The sequence below is a fragment of the Pteropus vampyrus genome, unplaced genomic scaffold, assembly GCF_000151845.1.
Source record: "Pteropus vampyrus isolate Shadow unplaced genomic scaffold, Pvam_2.0 Scaffold7, whole genome shotgun sequence".
Lineage (NCBI taxonomy): Eukaryota > Metazoa > Chordata > Mammalia > Chiroptera > Pteropodidae > Pteropus > Pteropus vampyrus.
This window is the reverse complement of record NW_011888788.1, coordinates 16243252-16260569: the sequence shown is the minus strand read 5'-3', so window position 1 is coordinate 16260569 and position 17318 is coordinate 16243252. Positions and strand designations below refer to the sequence as shown.

At 39.8% G+C, this 17318-nt stretch overlaps 1 protein-coding gene and 2 pseudogenes across 1 annotated transcript in view; 2 read left to right on the top strand and 1 right to left on the bottom strand.

The window, feature by feature from the left end:
- The window catches only part of KIZ (kizuna centrosomal protein), a 135815-nt gene extending 130445 nt beyond the window's left edge, over positions 1–5370 (bottom strand). The window contains exon 1 of the mRNA XM_023536822.1: positions 5154–5370. Within this exon, the coding sequence (XP_023392590.1) occupies positions 5154–5242 (89 nt within the window). The 5' untranslated portion in view covers positions 5243–5370. The remainder of the gene's footprint in view (positions 1–5153) is intronic.
- Positions 5371–6575: 1205 nt separating this feature from the next.
- Positions 6576–6691, top strand: LOC111746862 (annotated as a pseudogene).
- Positions 6692–7717: 1026 nt separating this feature from the next.
- Positions 7718–7833, top strand: LOC111746798 (annotated as a pseudogene).
- Positions 7834–17318: the final 9485 nt, after the last annotated feature.

The window sequence follows — 17318 nt, the reverse complement described above, 5'->3', positions numbered from 1 at the left end:
AGACCTGGCCTCACTCATATTTAATGAAGACAAGTTCCCCTAATACTATCACTTCAAATTTGGGGGAATTTCTTTTATAACTTTGTAACATCGCCATGGTTTGTCACTATTTGTCACTGCTATTCCCTGGGGCTACTACCAGTAAAGAGTCTGTGATGTTCAGGTGAGAGCTGGAAGTAAGCTAGGGGAAAGATTACCCTGCACACGTAGCCTGGAAAAGAGATGGGGGAAACTGGGTAGTCGAGGAGGCAGCAGTAGCCAATTCAAGGGTTTGAGGGATAAAACTGCTGAATAGAAAGCCATCCCAGTCCTCAAAAGAGCCCTTGGGAGGTTTAACCACAGAGGGCTCTGTTTGACCACCACCAAAATACCAGCTTCAATCCCATTGAACTGAAGTCACATTGCTAGCCTAAGTTAAAAATAACTAAAGGCCAAAGAAATCACATGTTTGAGAGCAAATTGCTAAAACAAAACAAAACAAAACAAAACTGTAAATCAAAGACAAGGATTCCAACAGAAGGTGAGCTCAGGTTAGTGTCCTGAGGGAAAGGGGCTAAGCCCACATTCCATTTGTTCGTTCTTAATTATTAGTTTGTTTTCCTTCAGATATTTTTTCCCTTAAAAAAAAAAAAAACAAATAGGTTAAGTAAATTTCTTAACCTATAGCTACGAATAGGTTAAGTAAATTTCTCTGTCTATCATAATCTGGAATGGAAACCCACTATTTAACCAAAATTCTTTTAATGGGAAAATGGGGTACAAAATCCAAACACCAAATCTTTGCTTCATGAATACAATCTATTCCTTAGCTGGGATATGACTATGTTAAGAAAGGGAAAAAAATTAAAGAGAAAAATTATAGAAACACAATTTTTAAATCTAATCACTTCTCACAGATCATTACTCTCTCATTAATAAGACTGAATTTAGAAGAGAAGGAAATATGATATAATTGCTTCCATGCTGGAAAATTTTATTAGTCACTTTTTCTCCTTCTAAAGTTCAGTGATTAATAGGATATTTAGTTCATGAAAAATGAATGACTGAACAGTGTGAGCAATTTGTCATTAAATTACAAGGACAAAAAGACCCTTAAATATATCTATGATCCTATGCCCCTGATGTCATGCTTCACACTTCTGTGGTATTTCTGCTAAGAAAGTATGACCAGAGTCTGGTCATGAGGAAACATCAGATGGACCCAATTTGAGGATCACCCTCTGGAATGAAAGTTGTACTCTGTGAAACTGCCAGGAACATGAAAGATAGAGAAAGACTGAAGAAGAGTTCCAGACTGGGAGAGACTGCAGAGATATGGCAACCATATGCAACATGGGTTTATACATGGAATCTTGGACCAGAAAAGGAAAAAGACAGTGTTAGGACAGTTGGTGAAATAGACAGTTGGTGAAATAGACAGTTGGTGAAATTTGATCAGGGTCTATATGTCAATGTTGATTCTCTGACTGGAGGATTATATGGTGATCATATAAGACAGTGGTCCCCAACCTTTTTGGCACCAGGGACCGGTCCTCCTATGAGAATCTAATGCCTGATGATCTGAGGTAGAGCTGAGGTGGTGATGCTAGCACTGGAGAGTGGCTGCAAATACAGATGAAGCCTTGCTCTCGGCCCGCTGCTCATCTACTGCTGTGCAGCCAGCCTAGTTCCTAACAGTCCACAGACCATACTGGTCTGTTGCCCAGGGGTTGGGGACCCCTGATGTAAGAGAGCATCCTTGTTTTTTGAAAATACACACTAAAGTTTTTAGAAATTATGGGGCATTATAGCTGCAGTTCTCAAATGGTTCAGAAAACACAATGAAGAGAATATTAGAGGTGTCCTATAATTGGAAGTTTTCTGTAAACTTGACTTTATTTCAAAATAATTTTTAAAATTCACCTATGACTTCCAGTAAAAAAAAAAAAAGAACCAGTCTGGGAATCCATCAGCTCCCAAGTTCTTTTTAATAATGTATGTTAAACTTCCTTGTTTCTACTCTATCTTCAGTAGATAGACATCTGCTGGTCATACTTCTTCTGTGTTGTGGCACTTCATACACTGAAAAACCATAATCAAGTGCCTCTTGGCCTTTTATTCCAGGCAAAATGATTCTAATCTCATTAACTCTTCATCCCAGGCCCAATTCCTAACCTCTTCATCCATGCTGCAGTATCTCTAAAAGCTATCTTTCATATATATTTTAAATTTAAGATTTAAAACAATATGTTTATCCCAATAAAAAGCCAGAGAAAGGCTTATTAGGAGGATCTTCTTGCAATTCTTACTTATTAAATCTGTTTCAGAATCTTTGAAACACCTAGTCGTGGGACACATACCCACAGTCCATGGTTTCGGTCACCTGCATCCCCACCTCCAGATCTTTTAAGTTTTACATAGCTAGGCAGTCCTTAAAGCAAAGCCATATGGTTTAGTTTTCTCCTTTTAAGCCACTTGTTATTATGTTTTTGTTTCAATACCACCTTTAGCTTTACTGAACTAATATCTCAGTGTAAATTTATAAACTATTATATCTCACCCTGAATCAATATTGGCATTGAAAAAAACGGTCTGGTTAATGGGCCTTTTAAAGGAATGTTTTTATATAATTGTAAGAGTCAATTCCACTTATATGTTCCACCATGCTTGCAGCACTGAACACACTGTAACAAGTCACTTCACCAGGCTCTTTCATATTCAATGATTGACTTTACCACAATGCATGGAAAATATTATATACAAAAAGGAGAAAATTCAGGACATAAAATAACATCTATGTGTGACTACAACTAACACAATTTGGGCTAGAAATATACCAGTTACAATGGAAAGGCCCAGTTATTACACCAGCTAACACTGCAATGACCCACCACAAAGAGGGCCAAGAAAGGGCAAGTTTTTTTTCTCTCCCACTTACAGGAAATTTCTGGACTGATAAAGCAGCTGTGATTTTTGAGGGTTGCAGCCTTTAAAATTACTCTTGAGTTTTAGAAGACAATGGTCCTAGTGGTCACTAGGATTGGTTAAAAAAAAAAGGGGAGGGGAGTTACATCCAAACACTTAAATAAGAAACAATGATATATATTTTTCTCTGCAAAACTACATCTTTCAACTTTTTTACTCTGATTCTCATTACTCTTGGAGAGGAAAAAAAAAATCTGTAGCCTTACTTTGCATGTTAGTCAAGGCTCTCATTTCTGACAAAGAACCAAGGTTCAAAGAAGCTGAATGACCTGCTCGAGGTCACATAACTGTTCATAGACTAGAACCCAAGTTTCCACATTTCTACTTAGTTTTTTTTTGTACCCAAAGTTATTTGCCTCTGTACTTACTAATTATGCATTAGTTAGTTATAGAATTTTAAAATGAAAAATGAATATATGCAGCAACAAATTTTTACCGACTTCAAAATAAAACAAACCTCTAAATGCAGAACCATGAATAGGCTATAGAATTTGACTCAAATTCCTTATATAATTTCAACAGCCTTACCTTGCTTAATAGTTAAAACATTAAGTGTTAAATATAAAGTGAGCAATAATACACAATTATTCCATAAGGACTATAAATAGTCAGGTATTCTAGCACAGGAAGCAAAAACTGGTAACTCACAACTTAGTTCAAAAAGAATGCCATTTGAAGCAATAACATTTTGAAATTAGAACTTGGGCTAATAGATAAAAATAACTAAGGCCAGGGAGTAACTAAGTTACTCTTCTAACAAAACAGAGTCAAAAAGCACTTTAAGTGTACTGATGATGTACAGAGCAATGTCTTGTCTCTTTATCAGGTATGTGCAAATACTTAATACCATCTTTGAAATATCACACCGTCCACTTTTCCTGGTTGACTGGAAAATGGTCATTATTTAGTGGCAATGTGTGGCTACTAGGTTCTATACAAGACATGCATAACTCTTGGACACTGCCTGGTTGACTCTGAGATTTCTTCCATTCATTCAACAAACATTTATCAAGCCTTCTCCATGTCAAGTACTCTGGCAAAAGATTCAGCTAGATATGGTTCCACTCCTCCTGGAATTCTCAGTCTAGGCAGAAAATGAGTCACTTAGGCCATTATCTAGACTGCTTTAAGAACGTGGAGGTCACATGTAGGGAATGGGTTGCTCAATAGTTGGTGCAGAGAGTGAACTGCAGGAAGCAATTTTCTAAAAGTTGGGGGTGAGGAGGTCATTGGGGTGGGTGAAGAAAATATGTCAGAAAGAAAATAGGATGTAGAAAAGATTAAGAGGTGAATTACGGTTAGGACAAAGAAGGCCTATCGTAGATGTTCTATGAATACGTGACAAAAATTAAAGCTAGCATGACTATAATTCCTTTCAAAACCACTTATTCCTGCCTTTACCTTACATATAATTGTCATTTTAAAATTGTCACACACGGCTCTCCTCTTCACTGATTTTGTAGCTTTTAACACTCATTAAATGTTTTATCAAGAGATTCAAAAAACTATTTCCTTTTTTGTCAATTAATATCTAATTTCAATTAATTTAGTAACTAAATAATAGTTCCAATAACTTATCTTTTATGTGGTTATTTATAGTAGATTATTTTAAAATTTTCTTTTTACATACTCTTAGATCTAGTTGTTTTCAGTGCTTCTCATCTTTCATGGCTTAATCAAGTTATTAATCAAGATAATAGGAACCTTGTGGAAGCTGAACTTCTCTCGCTGGAAATTCATTCTTTCGCTGGAAATCTGGCCCTAAATTCTCTTGTATTTAAATAGGATATATGCTTCATACACGCACGCACGCGCGCGTTCTTAGACCTTTCATCATTCCTGCAGTGCAGCTCTCTGGGTGGGATGGCGATTTGAAGAGAAACTGGGGAGGAGACGTGTAGATGGGGACTAGAGAAATTCACAAGGCTTGACTGAAAATGACAGGCAGGAGAACTCTCATATCTGGGCAAATTCGGTGACACGGCCGTATCTTCCAGCGGGAGATCTCCAATACACCCGGTAAACTTCGTCCTTCAGGCCCCACTGGGAGTTTGGGGGATCGGGGGTCGTGGCGGACAGACCCGGGCCCAGCGGAACCACGGGCTGGGAGGTGGGAAGGAGTAGGGAGTAGGGCACCAGCTGACCATCGGCGAAGGCCGATTCTCCGACCCCGCTCGGATAGGCCGTACCTGTCCCGCAGCCCATGCTGGAGGCGGCCCAGCCTCTCGTAGTAGTCAGGGCTCGCCAGGGGCGCGGACAGTGCGGAGGCCCGGCGCATGCCGCCGCAGCCGCTGTAGCCGCCGCCGCCACCACGCTGGATGGATCAGGACCACCTCGCGGCAGCCATGGGACCAGGTTGTCCGAGGCGACGGCCCCACCATGCACCGCGGGTAACCACGGCGCCCCGGCGCCACGCAGGGGGCGGGGCAGAGACCTTCAGGGGGCGGGACGGAGGTGGGGCGCCGTGGAGGGGCAGGAAGGAGGCGGGGCGTGGTGGAAGCGGGAGCCGGATGCCTCGGAGGGGGCGGGCCGATGCTGCACCCGTGGTGAGGCGGGCGGCTTCTGCCTAGAGAAAGGCGTCTTCTTTACTCCTAACTCCTCCCAATTCTCAGCGGAGAGACCCTAAGCCTCCTCCGCGGCCCTTCTCTGAGGGCCAAGTCAGAAGTCCTGCCCCCCAGTGTATTGGGGCTGGGCGGGAGCAATTTACGTGATCATTTTTTTTGTATTTGGTAAACTGCATTAATTTTACAAAGCGAATTCTCTCTTTCCCTCCCGCCACCTCTCTCTCCTTTCTTCCCAGGATTTGCGGAGTGCCAGGCACTGTGCTAAGCTTTTTTTTTTCCTCCAGCACCACAAAAAAGACAAAACCTCAACTAAGTAACTGAGCCCTGACAGAACAACCCCTTACTTAAGAATCCGTGGTAACCCTAAGGATATGGTTAGTGTTGTAGGTCACATTACAGGTTGGTGGAAGGGAAAGTTGCCAACAAGTTGTTTGCAAAGCAGACGTTTGTTTGTGCAGACATCCTCGTGGACAAACACCTGTAGAATCCTTCAGCAGGGATTCTTAAATCAGGCTGCCTAAGCTCAAATCCCCTCTTCCGCTGCTCAACTGTGTAACCAGCCATGTGCAAGCCACCCTCTTGAAGCCTAGGGCTCCTCATATGTAAAACGAGAGGATGTTACTGCAAGACCTACCTATGCAGCTGTTAAAATGATTAGATTCAGTAATGTATGTGTTTAGAACAGGGCCTAGCACATAGAAAACATAAGTTTTTATCATCATCATCATCAATTTGGGGAAAAAGCTTCACAAAGAAAGACAACCATATTCTAAAACCCACAGGGCAGAACAAAATAAACTATAGAGTTTCTTTAGTCTGTTATTCTTCATTTCTTTTGGTTTCTTTTCTCAGTCATTAATTTCATTTATTTATATGTAAGGTGTGACTTAAACTAGTAAATCAGTCATTAGCAAGAGAGATGGACCACTCATAGGTTGACAATATAAAATTATGATGTTGGATGTGGTTCCATAGAGTAGCGGTTAGCATGTTTGCTTTACACACAGAAGGTCCTGGGTTCCTGCCCCAGTGGAGCCACAGTCCATGGTCTACCGCCATGCCACCCTAAACAAACCAGATGTCTGATCTCAGAAGCTAAGCAAGGCCGGGCCTGGTTAGTACTTAGATGGGAGACCACCTAGGAAGACCAGGTGCTGTAGGCATAAATAATAAGAAATAAAAAAATAAAATAAAATTATGATGTTATTCAGTCTTTCCTTTGCATTTGCCAGGTCCAGAGCAAGAGTATGAATGGAGTATGAATGAGAGCAAGAGTACAAATGGTCCTCATATGATCCGTTGAAATATTAAAAAATTATAAATCAAGATGAGAAATTTTAGATGTCTTTTCTCCTACCTTGATCAATGTGCCTTCATTAGAATCCAGAAGGCAACAGAAGAATTTAGTTCTCTGACTCCTTCCCCAGCGCACCCCCTATTTCTCACCCCAGGCTCAGTCCTGTACTGTGAGGATCTTCACACACAGGCAGGGATGTGTGTGTCTTTCCACCCACCCCATCCCTTGACCCCCATCCCAGTCCACAAGTTTTCAGCCCTATCCTTAATCCCACCTCAGCCTCCTCTTGGCCACTCTTCAGGCCTGAGAGTGTGCACACTAGTGATGAGGGACCTAGGCTAGAGGTCTTTAAAGGCCTTGGAAAGAAGCTTGGGCCCCTTTGAGCAGGAAATATCAGCGCGGTTGGTACCTGGAATGTGTTCTAGAAAGGGTGTGTGTGTTGAGAGAGAGAGAGAGAGAGAGAGAGAAAGAGAGAGAGAGAACACTCCAGGCAGGGATCCTCCCTGGCCCTGAGGCCTCCCTGCCTTGTATGGAGTGGCATGGCCAGACAAGGGCCAGAACAGCCTCTAATATACAGAAGTAGAATAGGGGCCCTCTGGTCCAGATCTAACATCTACTGTTGTTACTTTTATTATACTAAATTGATGTCATGGTAGTATACACAGTTTTACCTTATTGATTTTAGTGCAAACACTAAAATCGAGATTTAGTACAACCCTGGGGAGGAAAAAAGCATGTTTTTAGGATTTTTTTTAGGTCCATCCTCACCCAAATTAGTTTGCAGAGGAAAAAAGAAATCCCCCAGGATGTGGTTCCATAATATAGTGGTTAGCATGTCTGCTTTACACACAGAAGGTTCTGGGTTTGAGCCCCAGTGGGGTCATGGTCCATGGTCTATGGCCATGCCACCCTGAACAACCCCGAAGTTTGGTCTCAGAAGCTAAGCAGGGTTGGGCCTGGTTAGTACTTGGATGGGAGACCACCTATGAAGACCAGGTGCTGTAGGCATAAATTATAAAATAAAATAAAAAAAGAAATCCCCCAAACAATTAACATAACTCATTATTTTCAGCAAATATACAAAGTAGACAAGGCAGTCATTTAGCATCCCAAACTTTTATTAGGCCATTTTAAGAGACTATAAGATTAAATACAATTAAATGGTAAATAGATAATTCAAAATAATTATAATTTGCATTCTATGATTGAATTATTAATGATATGACAAATCTAGATGCAGGACCCCCTTTATTAACAATAGTACATAGCAAACTAAATGGATATTTCTAGACTATTTATGCTAAAATTATGCATTCTAAAAGGTGACCGACCTAATAAATTCAGTGAGATTCTTCACTTTGAATATTTAATTTGCTGGAGCACTCTCTTTTAATATTGTTCTTAAATCTCCTCCCTTTTTTTAAGTAAGTTTCAGGTGTACAATTCAACAGTAAGGCATATATATATGTATAGATAGATATAGATATAGATATAGATATAGATATAGATATAGATATAGATAGATATAGATAGATATAGCATTAAATCCCTTTATATTAGCAGAGCTGACTTCTCTAAGCAGCTCTGCTTTTAACTTACCTGAACCACAGGCCAACAAGTCTGCCTAGATTGGCGAAGCTTTCTATAAGCCACAAAATGTCTTAGGTGGAAGTTAGAAAGAATCTAGCTTCACGTCCTTATTTTCTAGAGGAAGAATAAGGTTCAGAGAAGGTAAGGGCCTAGCAATCTATGTAATATTAATGAGTCTAGTTCAAAAAATGGGCCCCTAATAGCCCCATTAGGCAAACAGCAAGGAAAGCCCAATAGTCAAATGGATCTTTAGGGTGAACCATATGAAACTGCTGTTTTTTGTAACACGAACTGGGTGCTTAAATAACAAAAATTTATAGTGTCATAGTTCTGGGAGCCAGAAGTCTTGAGATAAAGGTGTTGAGATAAAGGCAGAGTTGGTTCCTTCCGAGGGCTGTTAGGGAAAATCTGTTCCATGCCCCTTTCTTACTTTCTGATGGTTTACCAGCCATTTTCAATTAGGGATCCATCTTCTTCTAGTATAGCCTCATCTCAATTAATTACATCTGCAATGATCTTATTTCCAAATAAGGTCACATTCTGAGGTATTGGGAGTAGGGACTTCCATGTACAAATTGGGGACATGATTCAACCCAAAATAGACATGAATATGGGAAAGTATTTCATTTTTCAATTACTATGAAGAAAGGTTAAACATTGTATCCAATGCTATTAGAAAATTTGATTTGTTAGTAGTGATGACTCAAAAATTCAAGGTAGGAGTAAAGGCTATGTTGTCAAATGTATGTATGTATGTAACCCCTTCTGCCATTGAACATTCACACTGGTATAAGCATTTATTGCCCCATTTAAACACCATGACAGTCTTTTGAGGACACTTAAGTCTAAGCGACTGGCCTGTAATCACGCTGCCAGGAGTAGTGCTAAATTTGCAAACAGACCTGTTCCAATTCCAAAGTTCATCCTTTCTTATCCTCCATTCCATATGACCTTAAAACTCATCATTTGACAACTACTGATATTTTTTGGTTTTATTGTATGTGATGTGTAAAATATATACCATGTAATTTTCTTCCTTGGCACTCAGAAAGACTACATTTCTCATTTGTTCTCGCAGTTAGATGGGTCTATATTACTTAATCTAGTCAATGAAATGTGAGAAGTGATACAGCCACTTCCAGGCCTGGCCTCTAAACACTGTGCATCATCTCCATTTTTCATTAGTTGGTTAGCTAGATGCAGAGGATCCAATGGAAAGCTCTGAGACCCTGGAAGAAGAGTGGATGACTAAAAGGGCACAGGACTGTTCTTGGGCAAGAAATAAACCTTTATTGTATTGAGTCACTGATGTTTTGTAGGTGTTTGTTTTAGCAGCTGGTATTACTAATCTTGACTAATACACAAGCATTCCATGTAACAATTACATAGATGCATCAAAATATCTTTCCACGACATTCTCATTGAGGATTTATGTAACTATCCAGATGGTCAAAGAGACTGCAAACCTAGAACTCTGACATTAAGAGTCAATATCTGAGGAGAGATGCCTAGATAGTAAAGGCAAAGCCACAGCGAAGAACCATCTAGACCAGCTCTCTAATGGGAAATGATGGAAATGTTCCATTCTGTGCTATCCAATATGGTGGCCACTAGCCACATGTGTCTATTGAGCAATTGAATGTGGCTTGTGAAACTGAGGAACTGAATTTTTAATTTCATTTAATTTTAATTAATGAAAGTTTAAATTTTAGAGGACACATGTATCTAGTGGCTACAATGTTAGCAAAGATCTAGAGATAAAAATAGAGATAAAGATAGATAAGCATGATGGGTGCAGGGGAGGTCATAAGTCACCAGGAAGTGGAAAGGCAGGAACTAGAAGGTAAGATGCCATTCTTGGTGGGAAGTGATAGTGGTCAAGAGGGGAAATGTGATGGTTAATTTTATGTGTCAACTTGGCTAGACCATGGTGCACAGTTGTTTGGTCAAACACCAGTCTAGATGTTGTTGCGAAGTTCTTTTTTTTAGATGTGATTAACTTTTAAATCAGTAGACTTTGAATGAAGCAGATTGCCCTTCATAATGTAAATAGGCCTCATAAAATCAGTTGAAGGCCTTAAGAAAAAAGACTGAGATCCCCAGAAGAAGAAGGAATTTTGCCTCCAGACTGCCTTCAGACTTAAGACCTACAACATCAACTCCTGTGGAAATGTCCAGTGCTTCCCTATGGACTTTGGACTTCCAAACCCTAACAGTTGCATAAGCCACTTTCTTAAAATCTTTCTCTCTTTCTCTCTCCAGATGGATAGATATAGATAGATACAGCTATAGAAACAGATATCTATATCTATTTTAACTGGTTCTGTTTCTCTGGAGAACCTCGACTAATACAGGAGAGCATAAAGTGACTAAGAGCCTTTTGTTCAAAGGCATTTGTAATAGCTAATTTAAAACAATAAGAATTGGGTCAAAATTCCAATAAATAAAATAAAAACATAAATTCCCTCATCTGATTTCATATCATGTAGACCAACAACTAATGTGTAAGTCTATAAATTACACAAATTATATGAAAGCTAAATAACAGCCAAAAAAAGAGAATAACAGAATAGTTGAATGGCTTTAGGTAGAGACTCACTTCTTCTATGAGATTAGTTCAGTGTCTCACAGCTCTTGTGTGCCTATTATTTCCACCGAAGTCCTTTAATTTGTGCCTTCATGAGGTCTCCAAGATTATCTCTTTGTTGACAAAGAGGAAACCTCAGAGGCAATAGATGTGTTGTGCTAAATCCTTGTACTCTTTTCTCCCTACAGGACTGCCTGGCAGCTTGGTTCTGCACTGCAGCCCTGTATCCCTGGGAGCATGAGCAGCAGCCCTGCATTCCTGCAGCGCTGATACCATGTATGAACAATCTTTGAATGCTGAGATTCTCCTCAAAAATCATTTGGTGGATTTCATAATTGTTTGCCACTTGGATGCACTTATCAGGGTTCAACAAGTACTCCTAACAACAAGGATTGGAAACAAAGGGATGCTCTAGGCCTGCTCTTACAACTCACAGGCAGGTTAAAACCAAAGGGTTTTGCATAATAAATGCCATTTAATTTGATAGCTATGTCTTTATGTTTACAAGGTGACAGTTCCCTGGGTATTGAACATTACACTTCTTATCATCTGGAATTATCCATGGCTTGTGTCTTTGTAGAAATGTTGGTTTCATTCATTCCTGGGGCACCTGGATGGTGACCACCACACAGAACACCCTCTCTGCTCCATCAAACACTTGCTATTGTGTCCTAGAAAAGTGTAGAACACAGAGGTTGAGAATTTTGGCGTAGGCAGGTCCCCCTCTGCGTGGTATACACTATCACATCTTCTTACAAGCTGTGTGACCTTGGGCAGATTATTTAACCTTGCAATGCCTCAAATTCCTTACCTGTACAGTAGTGATAGTAATTGCCTTCTTCTCAGGCTTGTTGAGAAGATTAAACGTGGTAGTCCGTGATGCATTTAGAATCATGCCTAGTAGAGTTAGCCCTCAATAAAGATAAGCTGGCATCATTTCCTCAGAAGGCAAGAAAAATTTCCCTTTGGAAGATGGAGAGAGTTGTCAGAGGTAAGGGCCCATGTTCTGCTTCTTACTATTTATTTCTGTCTCTCAAAGATATTTCTTATGCTTCCTCTCTATCCCCCTTTATCAATGCTGTTGGCCCTGAACTCACATGATCACTCAAAGGAGTCAGGTCACCTGTACTCATCAATGATGACTTGGTAGGTGACATTCAGTTGAGAACCTCAATTTGAGATTCAGTTTCACTCTTTTTGTGTCTGTCAATCCTGGCAATTGGAAGGATCCCAGCCCATCACTCCTGAAGCATAGCTTAATTACCTCTTAAAAGAGCCTGTCTCCAAATATAGTCACATTCTGAAGTACTGGGGCTTAGAACTTCAATGTATGAATATGGAGGTACACAACTAAACTCATAATAGCCCCCCAATGTTCCTTTCCATTAGGAATTTATGCCCCTGTGAAATTCCCTCTGACACTGAATCGTGTCTAACTTGTATGATTGCATGTGACATCCAAAAATGTCTCACCTTGGGGTAAACTGGCCACCACATTGTGAGGAAACTTGAGCAGTCTTGAGGAAGGAGCCATTTGGAGAGTAACTGAGGCTTCCTGCTAATAGCCACATGAGTGAGTGGGAGTGGATCCTCTAGCCCTATCCTACTTCCTGATGACTGCGACCTAATGAGAAGCCTCAAGAGAGAACTGGCCAGATGAGCTGTTCTGAAATTCTTATCAACAGAAACCACGAGATAATAAATAATTCTTGTTATTTTAAGCCATTAAATTTTAGGACATTTTGTTACAGAGCATTCGGTAACTGATACAGCTGAGGCGGAGGGTTAGTGGTTGAAGTCAGTGATTATTATATCCACTATTATACCCACTATATTTTAGCCATAGAATCATCTGTGGGAATAATCTCCAAGCCTCACAAGAGCTCTGTAAAATGTGTGTTATTATCACTGTTTAATTGCAGTTTGCGGGGTTAAGAAGAAACTTGTTAAGAATTTAAATCCATGTGCTTTCTATTGTACCACTAAATCCCTACTGTGGGATGCCCTCATCCAGGACTGTTATTGTGTACCCAGTTAACTATTTGCTGTCTCTTAACAGTAATAAAAATGACCCCAAAACATCTCACACTTATCTTGGAATTCTTCTTTGGAAAAGTCATCATTGTGCATCCAACATTTCTTCTCTCTCTTTTTTTTACTCTCATGTATTTTTCTTTTTTCTTTGTATGTGTCTGTGTGCCTCTGTGTGTGTTTTAGTGATTTCAAACAAAAATGATTTATTATTCCTCATGAATCTGTGAGTTGGCTGGCTGTGCTCAGCTGGGTGACCTGGGGTACATATTAAGCTTCAATCAGGAACTCAGTTGAGGCTGGAATGTCCACAGTGGTTTCACTCTTGTATCTGGGGGTTGGTATAGCAATTGGTTGGACCTTTCTCTTCACATGATCCTGCATCATTCAATGGTTTGGCTTCTTTCTACAATGGCTGGCTTCTAAGACACCTCTCACATATTTTATTATTTATTTTTAAAGTAATACATTATACAAAATTCAGTTGAAAAGATATACAGTGAAAATATCCCTGCCTTCCAGTTTCTTTTCTCAGAGGCAATCAGTTGCCATTTTTTAACTTATCCTTCCTGAGTTATTTTGAGTACATATCTATGTCTACACCTATACGTATATATACCTGTTATATTATTAAAAACATAAATGATAGGATCTGGTCAAGATGATGGAGTAGATAAACACTGTGCTTGCCTGCTCTTACAATCAGATCAAAATTACAACTAAACTTCAGAACAACCACATTGATAAATCACCTGAAGTCTAGCTGAATGGAAGCTACCTCAAAACTGGTAGGAGGGGCAGAGATATGAAAGGAAGGGCTAATCCCACACTTGTGTGTAGCAGTTAAAAGTTGGAAGGGATATCTTGCCTGCAGAGGAGGTTTCCCCAGAGGAGCGAGGAGTCTCAACCCCCATGACAGACTCCCCAACCCAGGGTTCCAGTGCTGGGAATAAAAAGCCCCACAAAATCTGGATGTGAAAATTAGCAGATTGTGGCTGAATTGGAAGGAGAGCTGTGGTAGTCCCAGGTGTTCCTCTTAAAGGGCCAGTACATGGACTTACCCACTGATGAACTTGCGCTGAGATCCAGCACTGGCTCAGCAGCTCAAAAGGTGCCAGGGACATACAGGGAAGAACTAAATTGTCTAGCTTCAGGGCGAGGGTTGGAGGGGCAGCTTTCTCCTAGACAGAAGTCCTGGCAGAGGTCGCTGTTTCTTGGTCGAGCCCTCCCCCAATCCAGCATATGCAGGCATGCACTATATCTGAGTCTCTATCTTCTTGACTAACACTGGTTGTCCCGCCCTGGCGATTCTCTGAGAACCTACCCCTCCCAACTTGCAGGCTCACCCAAGCCACTTCCAGTTGATTTTCCATACAAATGACCTATCTTGGCTCATGCTGTGGGCTATCCTAAAATCTCTCAAAGGTTCACAAAACCTAAACAGTAGGTAACTGGCTTCGAAATGCCCTGTACCTCTTGCTGAAGAGTCCCAAGCCCAGCAATAGCAGCAGCCGGCCTCTGTTCATGGCTTGGCCCATCCAAGACCGGCATGGGTGGTGGCCATTGTGGATTGCTTGGTGGCTTGTGCCTGGTGGCCCCAGGAGGGGGGCTGTGGCTGAATTTGGCCAGCAGTGGGGCCCCTCACAGGAGGCACCAGTCTACACTCCCAGTTGCTGTCTTCAGTCTAAGCCGGGGCGTTACCTGGGGCCACATCCAAGAATTACACACTGAAAGGGCAGACTGGTGAGGCATCAGAACACTGCTAAAGCAAATTCTGTGCTATAGGATCAGCCTCTGCACAACAGCTCTTCCACTGTAGTCACCTGCCAGTCCTCATAACAAATCAGCTCAAGGATCAGTCAGTCCCTCCAACTGACATGCAAACATCAACCAAGGCTCAACTACACAAGGATGGTATGCACAACCCATACAAGGGACACACCTGGAGCACCCAGCTCAGGTGACTAGGTAGACTGCGCCACTGAGCCCCACAGTACATCTACTTTATAAGGTCGCTCTACTAAGATCAAGAGACCTAATCACTCTACTTCATACATAGAAACAAACACGGAGAGGCAGCCAAAGCAGAGAGACAAAGAAACATGTCCCGAATAAAAGAACAGAACAAAGCTCCAGAAAAAGAACTAAACAAAATGGAGACAAGCAATCTACCAGATGCAGAGTTTAAAACGCTGCTTAAAAGGATGCTCAATGAACTTAGGGGAAGAGTTGATGAACTCAGTGAGAACTTTAACAAAGATAAACATAAAACATAAAAATAGAGATAGAAAACATAAAAAAGAGCCAGTCAGAAATGAAGAATACGATAACTGAAATGAAGAATCAACAGTAGATTAGACAAAGCAGTTTATCTTTTAGTGATTTAGAAGATAAGGTAGCAGAAAACACCAAATCAGAACAGCAACAAGAAAAAAGAATAAAAGAAAAAATAAGATAGCTTAAGGAGTCTCTGAGACAACATGAAAAATGCCAAAACTGGCATTAGAGGGATACCAGAAGGAGAAGAGAGAAAACAAGAGATTGAGAACCTTTTTGAAGAAATAATGATGAAAAACTTCCCTAACCTGGTAAAAGAAATAGACATGCAAGCTCAGGAAGTGCAGCGTTCCAAACAAGATGAACCTAAAGAGGTCCACGCCAAGAGACATCATAATTAAAATGTCGAAGGTTAAAGACAAACAAAGAATCTTAAAAGCATCAAGAGAAAAGCAATTAGCTACCTACAAGAGAGCTCCCATAAGACTATCAACTGATTTCTCAACAGAAACTTAGCACATCAGAAGGCACTGGCAAAGCTATCAGTTAGAATTAAAGGACAGATAAAAAGCTTCCCAGACAAGGAAAAGCTAAAGGAGTTCATCACCGCTAAGCCAGTATTATAAGAAATGCTAGAGGAACTTCTTTAAGATGAAGAAGACAACAGAAAAAAAGATCAAAATTATGAATAATATAATGGCAATAACTACATATCTATCAATAATTACTTTGAATGTAAATGGATTAGGTGCTCCAATCAAAAGATAAGGTAGCTGAATAGATTAGAAAATAAGACCCTTATATATGCTGCCTATAAGAGACTCACTTCAGATTGAAAGACACACAGACTGAAAGTAAAGGGAGAGAAAAAGATGTTTCATGAAAATGCAAACAGACAAAAAAGCTGGGGTAACAATACCATATAAGACAAATAGATTTTAAAACAAAGACTATTAACAAGAGACAAAGAAGGACCCAGTAATTCCATTCCTGGGTATTTATCCAAAGAAACTCAAAATACTACTTCAAAGGCACAAGTGAATCTATATGTTCATTATAGCATTGCTTTCAACAGTCAAGATATGGTGGCAACCTTGGTATCCATCAATGGATAAATGGATAAAAAAGAGGTGGTACAATGTACAATGGAATATTACTCAGCCATAAAAAGAATGAAATCTTGCCATTTGCAAAAACATGGGTGAACCTTGAAGGTATTGTGCTAAGTGGAGTAAGTCAGACAGAGAAAGACAAATGCTCTATGATTTCACTTACATCTAGAATCTAAAGAACAAAATAAACAAACAAAACAGAAACAAACTCATAGATACAGAGAACATTTTGATGATTGCCAGATGGGTGGGTGAAATAGGAGAAGGGATTAAGAAGTACAGATTCGTAGTCCCAAAATAGTTAAGGGGATATAAAGTTTAGTATAAGGAAATAGTAAATAATATTGTAATAACTATGAACAGTGTCAGATGAGTACTAAATTTATTGGTGTGATCACTTTGTAAGTTACAAAAAAAAAGTCTAATCACTACGCTGAACACCTGAAACTAATATAATATCATCTTCCAACTGTAATTGAAAAATAAAAAATAATATTAAAAAAAGAAGTATAAATTTGTAGTTACAAAAAGTCATGGGAATGTACAGTATAAAAATATAGTCAATTATATTATAATAACTGCATATGGTATCAGATAGGTACTAGATTTATTGGGGTGATCACTTCATAAGTTATATGAATGTTTAATCACTACGTTGTACACTAAAACTAGTATAATATTCTATGTCAACTATAACTGAAAAACAAAAAAAATTATTTAAAAAAGAAAAAATATATAAATGGTGGTATTCTTATATACTTCTGCATTTTGAGTTTTTGCTTAACATACCTTGCAGATCTTTCTATATCAGTATATGGAGACCAATAAATCTATCCTATTCTTTTTAACAGCTACGTAGTGTTTCATTTTATGGACATTATGTGAAATAATTTCAT